General features: G+C 35.5%; 1 protein-coding gene and 1 pseudogene across 1 annotated transcript; one reads left to right on the top strand and one right to left on the bottom strand.

Moving 5' to 3' along the window:
- Positions 1-1,963: 1,963 nt before the first annotated feature.
- Positions 1,964-4,822, bottom strand: LOC127431832 (uncharacterized). The gene is made up of 5 exons (XM_051682417.1): positions 4,533-4,822; positions 3,127-3,235; positions 2,907-3,026; positions 2,732-2,810; positions 1,964-2,585 (listed from the first exon to the last, which is right to left on the bottom strand). Exons 1-5 carry the CDS (start codon positions 4,628-4,630, stop codon positions 2,494-2,496), a joined length of 498 nt encoding a protein of 165 aa, XP_051538377.1. The 5' UTR covers positions 4,631-4,822; the 3' UTR covers positions 1,964-2,493.
- Positions 4,823-11,585: 6,763 nt separating this feature from the next.
- On the top strand, positions 11,586-21,956 carry LOC127431810 (metalloreductase STEAP2-like; annotated as a pseudogene).
- The last annotated feature ends 1,493 nt before the right edge of the window (positions 21,957-23,449 follow it).

Here is a 23,449-nt window from a genome sequence, read left to right on the forward strand (position 1 = left end):
TTGAGAAAATGTCAAGAGTACATGTCTGCAAATTCTAGGTAAAGGGTGACTACTTTGAAGATGATAAAATATAACACAGATTTGATTTTGGATTTTGTTTAGTCACAACATAATTCCCATAGTTCCATTTATGTTATTCCATAGTTTTAATGACTTTACTATTATTCTAAAATATGAAAAAAATTATAATAAAGAATGAGTAAGTGTTTCAAAACTTTTGACCGGTAGTGTATATGTACAGGTGCATCTCAATAAATTTGAATGTCATGGAAAAGTTCATTTATTTCAGTAATTCAACTCAAATTGTGAAACTCGTGTATTAAATAAATTCAATGCACACAGACTGAAGTAGTTTAAGTCTTTGGTTCTTTTAATTGTGATGATTTTGGCTCACATTTAACAAAAACCCACCAATTCACTATCTCAAAAAATTAGAATACATCATAAGACCAATAAAAAAACATTTTTAGTGAATTGTTGGCCTTCTGGAAAGTATGTTCATTTACTGTATATGTACTCAATACTTGGTAGGGGCTCCTTTTGCTTTAATTACTGCCTCAATTCGGCGTGGCATGGAGGTGATCAGTTTGTGGCACTGCTGAGGTGGTATGGAAGCCCAGGTCTCTTTGACAGTGGCCTTCAGCTCATCTGCATTTTTTGGTCTCTTGTTTCTCATTTTCCTCTTGACAATACCCCATAGATTCTCTATGGGGTTCAGGTCTGGTGAGTTTGCTGGCCAGTCAAGCACACCAACACCATGGTCATTTAACCAACTTTTGGTGCTTTTGGCAGTGTGGGCAGGTGCCAAATCCTGCTGGAAAATGAAATCAGCATCTTTAAAAAGCTGGTCAGCAGAAGGAAGCCTGAAGTGCTCCAAAATTTCTTGGTAAACGGGTGCAGTGACTTTGGTTTTCAAAAAACACAATGGACCAACACCAGCAGATGACATTGCACCCCAAATCATCACAGACTGTGGAAACTTAACACTGGACTTCAAGCAACTTGGGCTATGAGCTTCTCCACCCTTCCTCCAGACTCTAGGACCTTGGTTTCCAAATGAAATACAAAACTTGCTCTCATCTGAAAAGAGGACTTTGGACCACTGGGCAACAGTCCAGTTCTTCTTCTCCTTAGCCCAGGTAAGATGCCTCTGACGTTGTCTGTGGTTCAGGAGTGGCATAACAAGAGGAATATGACAACTGTAGCCAAATTCCTTGACACGTCTGTGTGTGGTGGCTCTTGATGCCTTGACCCCAGCCTCAGTCCATTCCTTGTGAAGTTCACCCAAATTCTTGAATCGATTTTGCTTGACAATCCTCATAAGGCTGCGGTTCTCTCGGTTGGTTGTGCATCTTTTTCTTCCACACTTTTTCCTTCCACTCAACTTTCTATTAACATGCTTGGATACAGCACTCTGTGAACAGCCAGCTTCTTTGGCAATGAATGTTTGTGGCTTACCCTCCTTGTGAAGGGTGTCAATGATTGTCTTCTGGACAACTGTCAGATCAGCAGTCTTCCCCATGATTGTGTAGCCTAGTGAACCAAACTGAGAGACCATTTTAAAGGCTCAGGAAACCTTTGCAGGTGTTTTGAGTTGATTAGCTGATTGGCATGTCACCATATTCTAATTTTTTGAGATGTGAGCCAAAATCATCACAATTAAAAGAACCAAAGACTTAAACTACTTCAGTCTGTGTGCATTGAATTTATTTAATACACGAGTTTCACAATTTGAGTTGAATTACTGAAATAAATGAACTTTTCCACGACATTCTAATTTATATATATATATATATATATATATATATATATATATATATATATATTATAAAAAAGTAAAAAAATATAAAATAAAATAAAATGAAACAGAATAAATAATTTTAGGATGAATAATAAAAATGGTGACAAAGAAAAATACAACCAAAAAAACTTTTATTTTATTAATTTATTTATTTTTCTCTGGTCAAAACTCTTAAGGACCTATTGCAAAAACACTTGCAAACACTTCCCTCTACTGGTGACAGAACGCTACTGCAGTGGTGGAGTGGTAGACTGATGCCTTCAGCCAGAAGAGCTCTCTTGATGAGAGCAAAAGATCCATGATGGATATCTACACCCACAGGAGAATATTGCTGCCCTTAGAGGGAACAGTGTCCCGGTAGAAGGTAGTGTCTCACCTGACACACTCTTAGGACTCCTATATTTGTCCCCAAACTTTGTGCAACATAAAATGTCAAGTAAAATGTCAAGTAAAAAAATGTTGAGCAAAACAAAAAACAGTACCACAAAATTCAGGTAAAGCATCACAACAGTATATATGAGTATTTTGGTGGAAAAGAGTCATACAATAGCAACTACGTACATAATTTTCTACATTTCTAAAAAAAAAAAAATATTATTATTTTTTTTGCAGAGCAAAGAAGCAAGACAGTTTAACAGATCTGAAAGTATATATATATATATATATATATATATATATATATATAAAAATAGTTAGTACACAGTACAGTTAGCAGATGATCGCTGGGTGCACAGGAAGTCACTGGTGATCTCTTTATATCCTGGAGCTTCAGTAAGTCCGCTGCCTGCACAGAGGAGACAATACATCTCAGCAGCTGGTTGTCTAAACCTTCCACTGTACCTTCCAGTAGCTTCCACTGTTTACATGTTGTAATTTAAACATGCATGTTGTGGACTGGAGAAATATAATGAGCTTTATTTATATTGTTACCTTCCATTAAGTTGTAGAGGTTACAGTAATTGGTGCCATGATCTGTGACAGCATACCAGGTCTCTGACACTGACATGGCCTGGTGAACAGTTTAGTTAGCAAATATATTAAAGTATTGCATAAAATACTCCTAGGTACCTGCAAACAGAGTGATTATTATCTTATAATCACTCACCGATACGTGGCAATGTGAAAAGAATCCATAGGAGACCAGTCTGAAGTTGATGTCATCAACATATCTCTTTACTGGTGTTGTGTGTTTGGCTGAAATGAAGTGTACAGACGCAGACTGCAACTAACAGGAAAAAGAGAGGGAGAGATGGCAAATTATTCATATCATTTATGACCATACACACAGACACATACAAATCCCCTTAAACATCTAAACTACACACCTTATAGAGGCATTTCTCCCCTCCCATGGCACAGGTTGACAGTGTCCTCCACTTTTTAATCTGTGTGACCAGACCTTCATATACACTCCTGCAAGGGAGACTGAAATACCTGATAAAATGCAACACTAAATGTTACTTCTCCATCAACATGTGTCCTTAAAGGAATAATTCACCCCAAAATTAAAGTTCTCTCATCATTTATTCACTCTCATGCCATCCCAGATGTGTGACTTTCTTTCTACTGCAGAACACAAATGAAGATGTTTAAAAAAAATATCTCTGCTATGTAGGTCCATACAATGCAAGTGAATGGTGGCCAGAACTTTGAAGGTCCAAAAAGCACATAAAGGCAGCATAAAAGTAATCCATAAAACTCATAAAAGTAATCCATATCTTCAGAAGTGATATGATAGGTGTGGGTGAGAAACAGATCAATATTTAAGTCCTTTTTTACTATAAATATTCACTTTCACATTTTTCATCTTTTGTTTTTGGCGATTCACATTCTTTGTGCATATCGCTACCTACTTGGCAGGCAGGAGAATTTATAATTAAAAAATGACTTAACTATTGATCTGTTTCTCACCCACACCTATCATATTGCTTTTGAAGACATGGATTTAACCACTGGAGTCGTGTGGATTATTTTTATGCTGCCTTTATGTGCTTTTTGGATTTTCAAAGTTTTGGTCACCATTCACTTGCATTATATGGACCTACAGAGCTGAAATTTTTTTCTAAAATTCTTCATTTGTGTTCTGCAGAAGAAAGAAAGTCATACACATCTGGAATGGCCTGAGGGTGAGAAAATGATTAGATAATTTTTATTTTTGGGTGAACTATCCCTTAAAATATCTACAAATCTATTAAAATACTGCCATCTAGTGGAGGCAAAAGCTATTTCACTGATGGATTACTTTAAAATTGACTGAGTAAAATAACACATTAGACACACAATTTGTCTTTCTCTTCTTTCTACTTTGAAATAGAAGCAGTTTTTATACAATTTCTATATAACTGCTTTTATTTGTGCATAAATCTCACAATTTCAGGGATGACCTGAAAGAGTCATGTAATTGTCAACTTATAAACAGAACAATAATGTAGTTCTAATACCATAAATATACAAATATGAATAAATCCAATGGCCTTGTCTGTTACATTTCAGAGCATCCTTTCAACTTTACAGTAAGTGTTAATTATATAACAGTTAAAATTCTCAGTACATTGTAATAATAAGCAACAACTAACAAATCCTCTTCTATATACAAATCTAACACTGAGAAAAAACCATCTATCTTCTTTAACCCAGTATATATATATATATATATATATATATATATATATATATATATATATATATATATATATATATTAAAAAGTGAGACAAATGACTGATACTTTACCACTCGACTTTGCACTGTGCATGAAGGGGCCCGGCAGAGCAGAACTCAGATATTCCTAATGTCACCATACCAACCAAGAGCAAGCTAGAGCAGCGCATGATAATTTAGGTTTTCAGTCTTGTCGCTTGTAGCTTCAGCTAGTTCCAATCTTCAAAAACAGTGCTGAAAGTGAGAGTTTTGTTTCTTTTTTCTGGGACAGATACCGAATCATAGGATGGTCATGAGTGTGGCTGCAAAGGAAATTGCCAAATTTAATTAGACCACCATCTGAGCTCTCAGAGAAGATACAAGCCTACAGTGTGTGTGAACGTTGAGCTTAAAAATAAAAGTTTCCTATCTGAGTGAAGTGAGAACAATTATGTTTTTGAAGTGAGTTTGTAGGCATACAATTAAAGTAACACTTCCCCTAATGTTCTTTTTTCCCCTTAGGGCAAATATACCCATTCTTCATTTTAGAGCAAGCCTTCAAATGTATTTAAATAGAGGAAAATAATCAAACAAATATTCATAATACAGGAATAAATGAAACTGGAGAGTTTTTGTAGGACAGCTCAGGAAGAAATTCTTAACAACTGCAGATAAACTAGATATTTACATCGTCTGTGGTAAATGCTAGTGATGTTTACCTGTGCAAAACTCGTCAGAATGATGCTAGAGAATAGCAATTGCTATGGCATTGCAGTGACGTTTTTAAAGTGTTCAGAGTGTTTGTGTGTGTGTGTGGTTGCTAGGGTGTTCTGAGTGTTGCTAGGCGGTTGCTCATACTGGCCTGAGTCAAAAAAGCTTGCCTCCAAGTCTCTATGATATTCTGGTCCCTATATATGGCACTGATTCCTACTTTGAATTTAGGTGCGTGTAAGTTGTGCACCAAAGTTTAATATTTAGGGTTAATTGTTAAAATGCCAAAATGATAAATATGCATTCTTACACAGCCTCTGTGACCTTCACCCGATACATGTCTCACAGTAGAAATGACTTTTATAAGATCCAAATTCTATTCATGAACAAAGTGCTTGCTGCGTTTTGCATGCCAAAGCTCTTGCTGCTATCCTGAAGTTGCCCGGAAGTTAGAAAGGAGAGAGGTAAACAGTTTGACTTGAAGAAAGAGGGAAGATGCTATTTTTGGAGAAACTGGCATGTTGTCGTCAGCATGCTCTCTTTTAGTCCACACTCTCGCAAAATGACCTTAAGGTATCAAGAATTTTGACACAAAGTCAAGCAGTAAATGTCACTGTCTGCTTTTATTGTCCTCAATTTGTGTATAAGAATGGTAATATAATATATAATTTTATTTTCTACCAAAAAACTAAACAGCCACTAAAACAACCACAGTACTTCCCTTAACACCTGTTTGTCTCTATACACTGCAAAATACTCCTGATCCATGAGATCATTGTGTGCAGTGTCTAGAGTTTGATTTTGAGGTCATTTGATTTAATATTTAATCATTTTTAAAATTTTGCAAACGTATGTGGCTAATGAGAATCGCTGAAATGATCACATTGGTTTGAAAAAGCAAAAAAAAAAAAAAAACTTATTTGCCATTTTCAGTTCTGTTTAAGGTGATTAAAAAAATAAAATAATAATAAATAAAAAGTGAAAAGATAGTGTTTGGGGTAAAAAAAAAAAAACACCCTTGTTGCATGGGCTAAAAGTCCCCATAAAACACATTGTTTTTATTAAGTGGGGCGAATAGATCTGTTATGAAAAATGTTCAAAGTAGTCTCACATTGACTGATTAAATAAAAATGGAGATTAATTTATTTATAGAATACTTGAGATGTTATGAAATGCCAAATGTGATTAAAATTAGCAGAAAATGGTTAATCCTTTTCTGAAGTGGTTATTTTGAAAAAGTATTATCTTATCTTAAAGTACCTTAACCCAGATGTGTATGACTTTCTTTCTTCTGCTGAACACAAACGACAATTTTTAGAAAAATATCTCAGCTTTGAAGGTCCAAAAAGCATATAAAGGCAGCATAATAGTAAACCATAAGACTCCAGTAGTTTAATCCACATCTTCAGAAGTGATATGATAGGTGTGGGTGAATAATAGATCAATATTTAAGTCCTTTTTTTACTATAAATCTCCACTTTGACTTCCACATTCTTCTTCTTCTGTTGTTGGCGTTCGCATTCGCATTCTATGTGCATATCGCCACCTACTGGGCAGGGAGAAGAATTTATAGGAAAACAGGGACTTAAATATTGATCTGTTTCTCGCCTACACCTATTGCTTCTGAAGATATGGATTACTTCAGAAAGACAGAGATTAGTCGTATGGATTACATTTATGCTGCCTCTATATGCTATTTAGTTACCTTTAAAGTTCTGGCCACCATTAACTTGCACTGTATGGACCTATAGAGCTGAGATACTCCTCTAAAAATCTTCGTTTGTGTTCAGCAGAAGAAAAAAAAAATCATACACATCTGGGATGGCATGAGGGTGAGTACATGATGAGAGAATGTTCATTTTTGTGTGAACTATCCCTTTACTTTGTAACTCAAAAAAGCATCTTGCTGTCTCAACTGTATTTGCGTAAGTTTTGCCCAATAGTTATTATCCCTATATTTACACAATATCACTAAAACCCCCTATGGTGGCCTTTTACCCCAAATGTGGGGGCCTTTAGCCTCACCATTTACCCTCACCACATTTTCTCTCTCTCTCTCTTTTTTTTTTAAAGAATTTACATCAAAACAACCTTCTGTTTTTATTTATTTTCACACAAATTATGTTGCTCCATCAATATTCAATAAAAGTAAATACTTTTTTTTTAATCTTGATACACTTTGTAACCAGAAAAAAGCTAATTTTCCTTAAGGTGTACATTTAGTCCTGTTGTACCCTCTGTACAAAGTCCTTAAATCAATATGTTGTCTTTGTTTCCCAGTGAAAATATCAAAACATCATTAAAACAAGCTGACAAGCCAAGCTCTTGCTCAAGGGCACAACGGAAGCTCATATGGGTTTGAACATGCAACATTTTTGTTACCAGCCAAGATCTTCAATCCCACAGGGATTTATGGGTTTTATGATAAACCTTATTTGGTCATTGTTATGAGGGATTTCCCAAGCATAGTGTTGCATATGAGGAGAGATGTCAGTTCTCATTTAGCAGCTCACCAGTCCATTGCGGTGATGCAACCTGTAACATAAAAATAGAATACGCAAGAAAAGCCATTATCATGACTGGATGACCTTAAAATAGGCGGGGCGTACAGTGGCCTGGAAGTTACAATTGGTCAGATGCTGTAGGCTAGATCTAAAAATACTCCTATATGACCTCTTCATTGTATATTTTTAATTTAATGACTATTAGTGTCATTATAATGTGTCCTGTCAGCTGGTAAGGTAGTGCTAAGGGGATGTTCCCGCCGATCACGTTGTTGCTGTTTTCCCATTGTTTTTCTATGTAAACATAAACAAGCACTAGACGGACATCTTTGACTGTTGCGGAAGTCTTTTAGACACAGTGTCAATTTAAAAATAACTTCAAGTTTCAAAAATGCATGTCGAGATACATGCGTTCTGTTTCACTCGTTGTCTAGCGTTGCGCATGAATGACTTTGTCACGCGGTAACAGTTACTTTTCTCCGTGCTAGTCAGGATGGACCAATCACAGTCAGCTGTAATTACTGCCTATGGCGTTTTAAAGAAATATTTTATATAGATTTCTCTGGCAGAATTTAATGTTTTATCTCAGATACCTATACTTGTAATGAATATATTTATAAGATTATACTTTTTGGGTTACAAATATCTCTTTTTAATCATAAAAACGTCCTGATACTTAAATGTGACTCGGCAAGGAAGCCCCGTCCACTCAAAGCAGAGCCCTGTTACCATAGTTACTCATTCATTCCTATGAGAAAAACAGGGGTAAATATCCAATAGATCTGGCTATTTTAACAACGAAAAATATGAAAAGCTGTTGTATGTTGTGTAAGCCAAAAAACCCGGAACTGATTTTTATCGCATTCCAACCAACACAAATAGAAGCCGAAAGAAGACCACTGCGGCTGCGAGCTTTTGAGCTGCAGAGTCGTACTGTTCAGAAGTTTACATTTACAATTTTCACTTTAGTGTTTTGTTATTCGATTGGTATCTAAAACATTGAACTTATTTTTATTTTTGATCATCATCAACACTTTTATTTATATTTTTTTATTATGATTATTAAAGTGTTTTATCCACACAGTAATGATATTTTGAAATGATTGTTTGGTTAAAATAGTAGACATACAATAATACTGTAAATAAAAAAACACAAAGAAGGGGGATTTAATAATGATGAGGATGAAATAAATTTTACTAACAGCGTTTCAAAATATTGTTGCAACTCTCTAATAAACACCTTAAAATGCGGCTTATTATTGGAGAATTTACATTTGTGGATATGGTATTTGGCTAGGAGAAGTAAAAGATTTATAAGATAAAACTCTTTCTCAGTATTTTTATCTGTATCCACAAAACCAAACAAAACATCTTTCCAAAACAAAGAAAATTGAAAGTACACAAAATCAATTACAAACTTGCAAAAACTATTCCAAAATACTTTAGTATAATAGGTAACTATTCACCGGGTAGAATCTGTGAATTAATTTGAAAGATACTTCTCTGACTTTGTTCACAATAAGGTATTTATGTGGCAAAAGCCAAACTTTTTTCCAATTTGCAATATTTGTAAAATTACTCCAATAGGCAATAACATATGGTTTGGAAACAACTTCTTTCTGAAAAAGAGCACGAATCAGTTTGTTACTTGAACGTGAAACGAGACAAGCTTTACCCACTGTTGTTTGGGTGGATCACAAAGAGGTGGTACGGTACATAGAGTTCTACCAAGACCTTTAAACAGTGTAATGACTCCTGAAGGAACAGCATCAAAGACAATTGCAAATTCTTTGGGTGAAACAGGAAAGTTAAACTTCTGTAAAAACTTATAATATGACAGAAGAGGGCAGTGGTAGCTCAGCGGTTAAGGCTCTGGGTTACTGATCAGAAGGTCGGGGGTTCAAGCCCCAGCACCGCCAAGATGCCACTGTTGGGCCCTTGAGCAAGGCCCTTGACCCTATCTGCTCCAGGGGCGCTGTATCATGGCTGACCCTGCACTCTGACCCCAGCCTAGCTGGGATATGTGAAAAAGAAGAATTTCACTGTATATGTGCAAATGTATAATGTGTGATAAATAAAGAAAATTATTATTAGAAGAAGACCACTTTCATCAAAAAGATCACGTACTAAAATGATTTTGTTATTATACCAGCTCTGAAAAAATAGAGACTTGTTTTTATAGAGTATATTACGATTGTTCCATATAAAAAAAGAATGTGGAGAGAAATTGTGCTTATAAATAAGAGACCAAGCAAGAAGCATTTGCTTGTGGAATGCCGAGAGTTTAACAGGTAATTTTTCAATATTATAATTACATAGAGAAAGAAGATTTAAGCCACCCAGCTGTGAAAAAACATAATTAGGGATATAATTCCAAATCGATGAGGGACATTTTAAGAAGTGTTTCATCCAATTGACTTTAAAAGTGTAATTTAAGAGTACTGAAATCTAGAAAATGTAGTCCTCCGTTTTCATACGTGTTCATCACAACTGTTTTCTTAATATAATGGGTACGATTCCTCCAAACAAAGTCAAACAACAAATGATCTATCATTTTCCAAATGTAAAGCCAAAGCTGCATACGTCAATCTAGATAAACCTTCAGCTTTAGTAAGTAATACCCTTCCTTTTAAAGAAATACTTATTTGAAGCCACTGGTTAAGTTTTTTTACGGGTTTTTTCTATAATTGGAATAAAATTATTATTACAGCGTGTAGACTCATTTTTGGTTATAACAATTCCTAAATAAACTACTTTTTCCTTAACCGGAATTACAAATTGAGGAAACGGTACAATCCATAATAGACAATAGTTCACATTTAGAAATATTCAGGTGTAAACCAGATGCTTTGGAAAACTTATCTATTATTCCTAAAGCTACTGCAACTTGATCACTATTTTTTAAGAAGAGAGTAGTGTCATCCGCCAACTGACTGATGATCACTTCCCTCCCAGCAATGGAGATACCTGTAAGATTACTTTGCTTAATATGGTCTGCTAACAGCTGCGCAGCCAATAAAAATAAATAAGGAGAAATGGGACAGCCTTGACGTATACCCCTTTTAATATCAAATATAAACCAAGTACTCCTGGCTGCAGACTGTAGCGTGATGACGTAGTGGATCTAATCCCATGCTTATTGGATTTTAGTGATGTGGTGGATTTTTTACATGTGTATTCACATTTTATTTTATTTTTTATTACTACTGTAGCATACTTAACGGTCATTAATACAGTATATATTAATATAACACACACACACACACACACACACACACACACACACACACACACACACACACACACACACACATTTATATATTAGGGCTGCACAATTAATACAAATTAAATCACGGTATGGCATTGTGCGATTATTTAACCGCAAAGGGCTACGTCGATTTAATTAAACTAATAAATAAATCAAGCTATTCGCGTCATTTTTAAAGAGCTCCAGATTCACTTTAATTACACTTTTGCATACTTCCCAGTATGTTTGACCACTACCTGTTAATATATAATACAAATAATTCACCCCATGGCATTTATGTACAGCGGAGGAGATATTAAAATGAGGAGCACATTATAGCGAGGAGTATATTGCTTCATTTATATATTTGTTTTCTGTGTGGGTGAAGTGGAAAAACAAGGAAAAGTGTTTTACGAAATCCATGGGTATGACCATTTTAAAAAGCTAAGCACTATTAAACAAATGTCTCAGTGTAATACTTTAATACTAAGTAATAATGTACTCAGTGTAACGCATGAAAACCAAAACATCCACTACGTCACCAAGATCCACTACGTCACTGCGCTACAGTCTGCAGCAAGGACCCCCTCTGGCATTACCTAGTAACAACTACCGCTCAGTGAAAAGACACCCTGGTTCTCTGTGCTCGACCACAAGCGTGAGTCTTTGGACAGAGGGCTGGGAGAACAGTCACCAGTGAGGGATATACGTCATATATCTGTTTGCTCGATGGTGCCACGGCAGATTCCATTACAGGTGACGTTAGACCATTAACCTTGAGATCTTTTTCTCAATGGCATATTTATACATCGAATGCATCCGAAGCACTATCCTAAAGCAAAGAGCAGAATGCGTGATTTAGAGATCAACTTGCCTTTGCATCGGAAAATATATAGGTATACTTTAGATTGTTCTTTGATGAAGATGATTTTTATTTATTTTCTGTTGTTTTCATATGAGCAAATCACCATCGGCACTCTAACAGGTCAGACATCTGAAATTTCAAAGTCATAGGCTAAGAAAGACAGAATTTAATTCCATCTTCTATTCTATTCTATTCTATTCTATTCTATTCTATTCTATTCTTTGTTGGAATACATTTAAAAACATGATTTCGGTATGAGAAAACCTTGCACACATCCAACCTGTGGAGTGGAGCTATCATATTTTCCCACAATATTAAGTTTGAATAAAGCCATGTTGAATGACATGCCAGAGATTAGTTTAGGGTTCTCAATCGTGTGGGTTACATTACACCCAAAAATCAAAAGAAACGAAAGCATGCAATTATTTCTATTTTTATACCATTATTTTTTTTTCCTTCCATTGTGGCATTATTTTCATAAATTAAGCACATTTTCCCTAATCTCATTATCATAATGCACAAATGAGTTATTTTGTAATTCCTATTTTTCTCAGTAATGATTCTCATTAGGTTCTAATATAGTGGTAAAAATGATCCTTTTTATTCATTATTAAAATCAGCATAAATTAAAAGCAGTACAACACTGACTATGCCATGATGTTTAACTTGCAATTTAAAAAAATACATATTTTTTTAAATTTAAAAATAAATACATTTTCTTTATGCAAAAATGTAAAAACATTTTTTTATTCAAAATTATTTTTAAAATACATTTTGTAAGACGTTTAGGGTGAAATATGACATGATATTTACAGGCTTTGTGAGATCCCTCTAATTATTATCAGTTTTCAAATCTGTAAGATTTACATGCTCACAGTAGGAACTTTAGGAAAAGTTTGGAAAAACTGGACAGATTGTTGTAAAAATTAACTGCCAAATTGTACTGCATAATAATTATGGTCTTAAAGGGATAGTTCACCCAAAAATGAAAATTCTCTCATCATTTACTCACCCTCTTGTCATCCCAGATGTGTATGACTTTCTTTCTTCTGCTGAACACAAATGAAGATTTTTAGAAGAATATCTCAGTTCTGTTGATCCATACAATACAAGTGAATGGTGGCCAGAAATCTGAAGGTCCAAAAAACAGATATAAGCAGCATAAAAGTAATCCATATGACTCAAGTAGTTAAATCCATATTTTCAAAAGCGATATAATACTGTAGGTGTGGGTAAGAAACGGATCAATATTTAAGTCCTTTTACTATAAATCTCCACTATCACTTTCAGATGTGAAAGTGATAGTGGAGATTTATAGTAAAAGGACTTATATATTGATCTGTTTCTCACCCATACTTATCATATTGCTTTTGTAAATATTGATTTAAACACTGGAGTCATATGGATTACTTTTATGCTGCTTATATCTGTTTTTTGGACCTTCAGATTTCTGGCCACCATTCACTTGCATTGAAAGGACCAACAGAGCTGAGATATTCTTCTAAAAATCTTCATTTGTGTTCAGCAGAAGAAAGAAAGTCATACACATCTGGGATGGCATGAGGGTGAGTAAATGATGAGAGAATTTTCATTTTTGGGTGAACTATCTCTTTAAATGATCATCATAGCAAATTTCAGAAGCTTATAACTCTTTTAACAAACTATTATTACATTAGTTTCTTTAGATCCTGTTCAGGGTGCTTCAGGCCTAAAAAATGGACTCCATTTCCCTGCTGGGAAGCAGTTTGACCAGTACCAAAGATTGCTTCCTGCTGAACGGGCTGAAGAATGGGCCCAAGGAGGGACCCAGTAAGCCCACATTTGCCATCATCGGTTCTGGGGACTTCTCCAAAAGCCTGGCCATCCGGCTGCTCCGCAGTGGGTTTCACGTGGTAGTGGGGAGCCAGCAAACTAAGAGGGCTGCCAGATCATTCCCACACGTGGTGGATGTGACCCATAATGAGGATGCAGTGGGGAAGGCCACAATTGTGTTGCTAGCCATTCGAAGAGAGCATTATTCCTCCCTCTGGGACATCAGACACTTGTTGGTGGGGAAAATAATGGTGGATGTCAGCAATAACAGATGGGTGATCCAGTATCCACAATCAAATGCAGAGTACTTAGCCTCCCTCTTCTCAGAATCCATTGTGGTCAAAGGATTCAATGTGATCTCATCATGGGCCATGCAGTCAGGACCTAGAGACTCCGGTCGACAGGTATTTTTATAAGGTTCACCCATTATTTAAAATTCTGCAATCATTCATTAACCCTTATGTTGTTCCAAACCCTTATGACTTTCTTTCTTCCGTGGAAAACACACACACAAAAAAAGATGTTAGGCAGTATGTTAGTCTCAGTCACCATTTACATGCACCTTTTCTTCCCATACAATGAATGTGAATGGTGACTGAGGCTCATTCTGCAGCCCTCTGTGTTTCACAAAAAGAAAGAAAGGTATCCCTTTAAAAGTGTGGTGTATCATTTCTGCACCACTAACGTCGCCAAACGGAATTGCAAAAATAATGACTTTGTTTAATTTTTTTTTTAAACATGCAGAGCTAAAGACCTTACTTAACAAGCAACCTGTTCTGCTTTTAACCCTTGTGTGACCTTTGGGACATGTTTGTCTTTTTCATGTTAATGCCAATGGCATAGATTTTGCCAAAGGTGTGTATGTTTTGGGGAATTTTGATATTTCAACCTCAGTTCCTATAATACATCTATAATACACTGTGTACACAAAATAGTTATACTCAGGACCTTAAAGACAAAAATGTCTCCATTGAAACCCATTAAAACTGCACTATTTGATCCCAGTGACATTAAAGCATAAAATCATGAATTCTATGATATTATGCTTTCATTCTGGAGCCCTGGCTTCAAAATGTTGATATTTAATATTTTCCACCAGATGGCGCCATTTTTATCATGTTTAGCCTATGGAGCAAATACATGCTTTTTTCCTATTTTTTGTTTGCTGTATTATAGAGCACTGCAGGCCAATTTAATAAAAGATGCTACTAAAATTGTGTGGGTGTGTTGGTATGGATGTCAGAGTGTGTTTTGTATGTGTGTATTGAGAAGTGTGTGTGTGTGTGTGTGTGTGTGTAAAAACCAACAGTGGCATTATATAAATGAACTGGCATTTAAAGGGTCAAAATCCTGAAAATGAATGCATTTGGTAGTTATGATCAGGACTAATTTTGGTAAAAAAAAAAATTAACTCATTGAAAGTGGAAAATAATATTAATATATAATATTATCATGGCAGTTTCTTGATGTAGACATTTTTGTCCTCTAAGGACCTCTGAATAACTTTTTTATTGACACACAAGGGTTAAGCTATGTGAATAGCTACTTGGTGAATTGAAAACAGAAATGCTTGTGATGTTCAGATACTGTAGAGCTTTTGGCAGGACTTCAGTAAATTGTCCAAGGTGTTTCTCTGTAAAGACACAGTATGTAACCTGTCCTGGACTCAACCCCAGTCCCACTTACAGCACTGGTACTAAATGTCTATTTTAAAGGTGATGTTTTTAATATCAGTTAAAATCCCAGCTTAATGTGCAGACACAACTATAAGTAAGCCATTTGTAATTTGATTTCCCAAAAAAGTATAAACACTGTGTCGCTTTCAAAACATTGCTGTTGGTTTGAGCATCCTGACCAGCCCGACACAGCAACTCTGGCTCAATCAATGACATAAGGGGCGGGACCATTTTGTCCAATCAGTGGTAGACAGGGGGAATGTTCGGAAAACCTGTTTGAAAGCATTTTAAAATGACAAAATATTTGATCAGTTCTGTTTGGTGACACTAGTTCCACAAAAAAGAAATATACACTTCACCTTTAAAGAGTGTTTGTACTGCTCTTTACCTGTAGCATTTGCACTGTATACAATTGAAGGAATGTCATATGACACTAAAGGACAAATTAACATAGGCTCTGACTTAGAAATGAATTGCAACTTGAACTGCTGTGTTCAAGCGTGCAGAGGATCAAATACAAATGCTTTGAAATGTAGCCCTCAGAATACTAATGAGATTTCTGAAGGGCTTTAGTGTTTTTGATGAGGAAGAAGAGGAGGAGGATTATGACTTCTCTTCCAGCTAGATGTTAACAGTAATGTAAACTATTTTTTTTTAATGAAATGAAAGATTCATTAACAGCTAGGCCATAAACCTCTTATCTCAAAGTCCAATTTTGAAACTTTTATAAGCTCAATTAATTATTTCAACTCTAGCTGGAGGTTTTATGATAACTGTTCTTCTTCTAGAAGCATATAAACTAGTAGTTCATTGGAAATGGTTTTGTCTTTAATGCTTTTTAATGCCATGGATTTATTGCTAATTGGGATGCACAGATACCAACATTTTGGCCAAGATGGTTAGTGATTATTATTCACTATAAAAATAAAAAGATACTTGAATCGCCATATGGGGTTCCTCAGATTGCTACACAGGTGGAACCCTCTGGAGAACCTCTTGGTACCCTTTTTAAGGATCCTCAGATGTCCATTTGTGTATTCAAGGAACTGAATAATATTTGAAGTGTGTCAAAAACCTTTTCTTTATGATGGAGTTATTGAAGGAACCATTGACAGTCCATTAACAGAGTTCTTGCAGGAACATGTTCCATTTTGTAAGCTCCTCAAAGAACTGGGTTTGGTAAGTGTAGTGATCTGAGGAACCTCAAATGGTGCATCAAGTATCATTTCATAGCTGCATTTATGAATATATGTTGTTTTCTTGTGCACAGTAAAGCTCTATAATTAGAGTGGTATAATCAGGCATCAAAACATAATGAACAGTAGAAAAGATGGATAACTGGCTAATACTTTTTTAACCTGGCTTAGAAAAAGGGTACCGGTATAATGTTTAAATTTAAATCTTTTTCCCATTTTCTGCTTCCAATATTGACCACTTCAGCTGGTAATACTAATAATAAAACACTTAACTTGGCCAATACCGATATGGTCACTGATCATAAATCTATAATTGCTGCCAGGGTTGGGGAGTAACGGAATACAAGTAAGAGGATTACATCTGTATTCCACTACAGTTACAATTTAAATAGTTGGTAATCAGAATATAGTTACTTTCAAAAAGTATTTTGATTACTGAAGAGATTACTTTGCATTTTATTATCATTTGTTTCATTAAATTTTTTGTCTATTCATTTGGAAAACATTTATCCGTATTAATGATGCGATCTTAGGAGCGTTTGAACAGCGGTAAAACACTTTCTTATAATGTGTTACATTCATAACGAGCAGACAACGGGTGTTTTTTTACTCGGTTATGAGTGAAAAGGTGGAAATGACGTCATTGAGGAACTATCGTTTTGGGATCTTAATAAAGCTTAATTATAATTTTTTTTTTTTTACTTTATCTGGTTTTAGAATATTTTTGCTTTTTCAGAGAATGTATTTTTAATGTTTATTTTGTCTTTTCTTTAAAATATGGATTTTTTCCACTTATTACTTACTTGATTACAGTCAAAACCAGTAACAAAAATCTGCCAGTGCTGAAGAAGTAATCCAAAGTATTTAGATTACGTTACTGACATTGAGTAATCTAACAGAATATGTTACAAATGACATTTTACAGCATGTATTCTGTAATCTGTAGTGGAATACATTTTAAAAGTAACCCTCCCAACCCTGATTGCTGCTGTAAATAAATGAAAGGTGTGAAATGAAAGATTATAAATTCTCTGTTATCAGGTCTATATTTGCAGTAATTCAGTGGATGCTCGACAGCAGCTTATTGAGTTGGCCCGTCAGCTCAGTTTCATCCCTGTGGACATGGGCGCCCTCATCTCCGCCAAAGAGATAGTGAACATGCCCTTACATCTCTTCACAGCCCGGAAAGGGCCTGTTTTGACCACAGTGGCCCTGTCCATCTTCTTCTTTGCCTACCTCCTTTGTGCGAGATATTATCCATCCTTATGTGAAGACCAGACAGAGTTTTTTTTTACAAGATTCCTATGGAGATTGTGAACAGGACGCTGCCTGTAGTGGCCATAGTTCTGTTAGCGCTGGTGTATTTAGCAGGACAGCTAGCTGCTGTGAACCAGCATCTATGGAACAAAGTACCGCCGTTTTCCCAACTGGTTGGAGGGCTGGCTGGAGAGCCGCAATCAGCTCGGTTTGTTTAGCTTCTTCACCTGCATACATGTGCTGTACAGCCTCTGCCTGCCCATGAGACGCTCAGAGAGATACCTGGTGCTCAACATGGCCTACCAACAGGTGTGTGTAATTATTTTATATATTTGAGATCTTGCAGTTTCACTTTTTTTGCACCAAACCTGTAAAATCTAAATGTCAGCATTTTTTTTAAATGTTTTTTTATTTGGCATAAGTATGTATAGTACATATAGTGGGGTTCAAATGTCAGAGTTGATTTTTTTCCAAATTTTTCATTATTATTTTTATTATCAGCATAACAGTGAGTTGAACTGAAAAGTTGTCAGACTGATCTCATGAAATTTAAGTGACAATGGCAACATTTTTACAAACCAAAATTACGTGCTTCATTGCACGTGTGGCTACAGTTTCCCAGTGAAATGTCCAGTTGGGTGCACCAAAATCGAGTGAAATAATTTTGTAATTAGACGAGATTTTTAAGGTGAATATAAGATGGATGTTTTAATGAGTAAAACGTACCTCCTTAACCTAAAACTTTAACCTAAACCTAACCTATAGTGTCTTAAAAGATAAATGAGAGATGAACAAAATAGATATCCTTACCCTAAACCTACGCCTAAACCTAAACGATAGTGTTTTAAAATCAAATTTGACATGAAAAGCAACCACGTCATATCTTGTTGCTTCTATGGCACTTTGGCTTCACTTTCGAGCGTCCTTGGTTGAGTTCCAGGCTCGGGTCTCCGAGTCCAATGTCCAACACTCTATCAGGTGAGCTTACATGCAAGTTAATCAAACTGGAATAAGTGTGTAAATATAGGTGGGTCTGTAATACCAACATAAAAATGTATTGTTTTTCAAATGATGCATGAGAGTAAAAGTGTTTTGATTTAATAACATAGCACTGTGTAAGTACTAGAGTGAAAAATAAGTGTTTATAAAGTCATTAACAGCCATAGTACCCATGCTTTGTGTGAAAGGGAATAAAACGTGCAGTTGTAGTGCCTCTAATGTTCATTTCACCAGGAAACTGCAGCAAAACCTAGAAAGCGGCACGTAAAACGTTTGCAAAAATGTAGTTATAGTCGTTCATTCTATGAGACTAGGTTTCAAATATTAGAATAGAATTTTAGAAATTCTATTTGGAATGTCATGTTTTTGCTTCAATAACAGCATGCAACTTGTGGAAAATTCACATGGTCAATGTCACAAATTTGCTTACAATTTGATTAGAGACTTAGAAATAGTGCAGAATTGGAATATTTTTGTATTTCTATAATATTTCTACTTTTGTTTTCATTTTATTTAACAACTTTTCTTTGATTTAAATCTTTCAAAATCCCACAACTTTGTTTATTTTCTGGTTTAAATGGAAAAAATCCAAGATTTTCAAAGTGGTCTTAGACTTTTAGAACCTACTTTATATTTAAATTACATACACAAAAATATGTAGAATATAATATACACTATATCATGTGTATTTATGTTTAAAAAAAAAAAGAATAGCCCAATCCTATTGTTTACAAAAATTTCAGCGCATGCGCAGTACGTGGTGGCAGAAAACCGATAGACTGTTGTGTTAGATTTGACAGATTAGATGATTAAATGAAAGTATGACACAAAACCATCATAAATACACAAATATTCTTAGCTGTATAATTATTATAATGATATGAGTTAATAATATATCTGTAATACTGTTCGCTATAAATGTTTGCTGCAAAGCTGTGAGTTGAAATGATCTCCTCAGTCCAGTCAGCTTTGTTGATGGCTTGAAGCCACAGCTGTCTATGAGAAATCATTTTTAAACAACGGAATCTGATAAAAGTTTACTATTTGTGGACGGTTTCTGCCACCACTTCCGTGTGTGACGTTAGCGGTGACGTTGCCAAGACTGGGGCTAATTGACCCTTCGCTAAGCTCCGCCCTCCTTGGTTACGGTCGCTCGCTGACAAGCTCTGCAGAACTCCCCATGGGAATGAATGGGAGATTGCTGTGAACGTCGCAGTTTTTGGCTAAATATTCTCATAAACGGAATGGATGATATTATTACGTGTGCTGGAATAAAGAGCGACATTGTAAAGCATATTTATCTGATGTTTTTTGTCAAATAAATGGTTAAATTACAGTAATTTGAAAACTGTGCAGACTGTGAATCAGAATAGAGGCAAATTATTATTACAGTCACTTGAAAAGAGAAAAGTGTCATTTGATATCGATTACAAACCTCATAACATTAGTGTAAGTAAAAGAATAAGAACTGCTTATAACATCTCATAACACTCATTTGGATGCTGTGAACTGTTTAATTACTATAGCTTTTACTTACATGAATCAACGCATACTGTAAATGAATTAACGTTCAGTTATTAGCATTAATTTACTTTGAAACAAATGTAGGTGTCCTCTCTGATGTCCAATATGGGAATGAGGAATGACACACTTCAATCCGTAGCATGCTCTTCTCATTATTTAAAGATTTTTTTTTTTAAAAGAAAGAAAAAATACTGTGTGTATCCTCTCTAGGTACCACGTTTTACTATTACAAGTGACCCAGCAACAACGTTTTTAAATTTTTTGGATTATTTCAATAAAATCCTGCTTAAAACTACTCAAACACAATACTCCCATAGACTCTCACTGTGAAAAGGCAAACACTTGTCAGAGTAATGGCGGACGGCAACAGATGCTAAGACAGGATTGATCAGAAACGCTTAGCGAAGGGTCAATTGTCCAGTTAATATTTCTCAGGGTAGATTTATTTTTTAAAGTAAACTCCTGCGTAGCCACACACTGGTACCTTAAAGTCCTGGCTACAAAAAATCTTTTTAAACATTTTCACTGTTTTTGGCCAGGAAAGGATTCATTGTACACATGTGGACCTCTTGTGACAACTTGCTACAATAGCGGGGTATATTGTCACACTATATTACTGAAAGTTGGAAAGAGGAACTTGCCATTAAACCATTGGAATAGGTTTCATGTGATCATTGGTCATTGATCAAATGTTACATTTGTGCAAAATGTGAAAAGTAAAATAATTATCAAGCACAAAATGACAACTTGCCCCAATAAAAATTGACAACATGCCCTGACCTGACTTTCATGAAAAAATTAAACTTTGTTCTAAGTAAACATTTAAACCTTTTGGTAAAAAATATGCTTTCATAATGTAGTTGATCCTTGCCTGAATATATTCACAAGAGCTATAGTATAACAAAAAATATGATTATAGTAAAAATGTACCATTCATAAAATGACTCTAATTTAAGAGGGTTTTGATCTAGGTGTTTGAAAACACACATCTGAGCGATTGGACTTTTGATTCCTAATCTTACTGTTACGGAGATACAGCCATTGCGCCAGTCTCCCCTTATTGTTTTATACCATATATATTTTTTTTTTTTATACCATATTAACATGGTTTTTAGTATGCAAATCTTAATATCTGATTCCCCTTCTCTCTCTTTAGATACATGCAAACATAGAGAACTCGTGGAACGAAGAGGAAGTTTGGAGGGTGGAGATGTATGTTTCCTTTGGCATTATAGGTCTGTGTCTTCTCTCTCTGCTGGCCGTCACATCCATTCCCTCGATCCACAATGCCCTTAATTAGCGAGAGTTTAGTTTTATCCAGGTAAGATGAAAGAAACAGAGAGATCATGTCACCTCACTATCTAGCTTTCCACTAAAAACCTGTTCTAAGTTCTTTGTTGCTCAAAAAATCTAAGCATTACAAGTGTCCATATTCTGTCAGGCCACTCTAGGTTATATCACCCTGCTCATTTCCACGTTCCACGCCCTGTTTTTTGGTTGGCAGGGGGCATTTCTGGAGGAATCTTATCACTTCTACATGCCACCCAATTTTGTGATGGCACTTGTTCTCCCTGTCACGGTGATAATCGGAAAAATCATGTTGCTGCTTCCCTGTGTGAGTTGCAAGTTGAAACGGATCAGACGTGGACTAGACTCCAATCAAAACCACACCAACCACGAGAGACCTGCTGCCCATGTTTCACCCGAAAGGGTCACAATCATGTAACTGCACTGCTGTTTCTAATGCTAATCATATTGGGCGCTTATAGTGCCCAACCAGCATACAATCCTTCTATTAGGTTTAAGTAAACATTTCAAGAGTTTTCAAAAAAGGCACTTATTGGTTTAGGGTCCAGGACGCAAAGGTTTGTTTATAGTTAGTGTTTGGTTCCAGCTGTTTTTCTTTTATGAAAAGGAGTTCAGTTGGAATTGCATTGGAAAAATGGAACAAACTGTGCTGTGGTCTTTATTTGACTACAAGTGCTGGTTCTGATATGGAAGTAATCATGTGTCTGTATGTTCAAGAGCCTCAGGCCTTTTTGGAAGAAATGTTACCTTATTTTCAGTATGTAACAGACTTGAGGTTTGGATGAGTGTGCCTGTCTTCATCATGACATTTGACAAATCAACATAAAAAGTTAAAACACAATGACGAAGCCCTGCGTAGATGTTAAAAATGTTAAAAATTACTTTTCTACACTATGGCTTGTAAATGGTACTGAGAACAATTATGTCGCTTATCTTGTTGCGCAACACTGTCTGCCTTCCGTGTGCTGTGCTGACACTAATACTCACTTTATGTTCGGTGGGTACCAATAAATATACACTAGAAGTCTCTACAAGAAATTCTTTTGTTGATATGTATAAAACTATTTTATTAAAGGGATAGTTTACCCAAAAATGAAAATTCTCAATTCATTTACTCACCCTCATGTCATCCCAGATGTGTATGACTTTTGTTCAGTGCAAGTGAAGGGGTACCAAATTTGAAGCTCCACAAAGCACATAAAGGCAGCATAAAAGTAATCCATAAGACTCCAGTGGTTAAATCTGTCAGCGAGTTCCATTCCGAAGGGCTCATCCCTATGCCCTAATCCCTTCAGAGGGTTTGCCCTCTAGAGTGAGAGCTTCGGAGGGTTGAAGGGTGTAGGGCTAAAAAAATATCCAAGTCAAAGGAGCCGCTGCCATCGTACAAAGACTGACGCTAAAGAACATCATTTGCACCTAATCAGAAATGTTTATACATGATTTTGCCTTACTATTAACTATTTTCAGAATGCAACCCAAAACAAAATGCTTTAACTTTTAAACTTAATGAAGAAATTTAAGCCTCATGTTTAAATATACAGTATATATATATATATTAATATGAACCAAAAAAATGAACCAGTATACAAGTCTTTTATGATCAATTATTAAATAAATAAAATGCCACTGAGTATATTTATTTTATTTCAACTCAAAGCATTCAAAGTGCCATTCAAAGCAGCTATTTATGAGCCTTCGGTTTGGAATGACCCTTCAACATGGCGGCCACAATCGTTCCCCCTTCGAAGTGCCCTTCGGAGGCAGATTTTTCCCATTTGGGCATATTTTCAGAAGCGATATGATAGTTGTGGGTGAGAAACAGATCAATTTTTAGGTCCTTTTTTTTACTATAAATTCTCCTTCCTTCCCAGTATGTGGCAATATGCATGAAGAATCGCCAAAAACAAAAGA

This window comes from Myxocyprinus asiaticus, chromosome 41 (assembly GCF_019703515.2).
Source record: "Myxocyprinus asiaticus isolate MX2 ecotype Aquarium Trade chromosome 41, UBuf_Myxa_2, whole genome shotgun sequence".
In the NCBI taxonomy this organism is placed as follows: Eukaryota; Metazoa; Chordata; class Actinopteri; order Cypriniformes; family Catostomidae; genus Myxocyprinus; species Myxocyprinus asiaticus.

What these genes read in the sequence shown, in the direction of transcription:
- LOC127431832 (XM_051682417.1), bottom strand. Translation starts at nt 4,630, where the DNA reads ATGCGCTGCTCTAGCTTGCTCTTGGTTGGTATGGTGACATTAGGAATA. An exon ending in GCACAGTGCAAAGTCGAGTG is followed by an intron (nt 3,236 to 4,532) that starts GTAAAGTATCAG and finishes GCATTTTATCAG; the next exon opens with GTATTTCAGTCTCCCTTGCA. An exon ending in CCTCTACAACTTAATGGAAG is followed by an intron (nt 2,586 to 2,731) that starts GTAACAATATAA and finishes TCCTCTGTGCAG; the next exon opens with GCAGCGGACTTACTGAAGCT.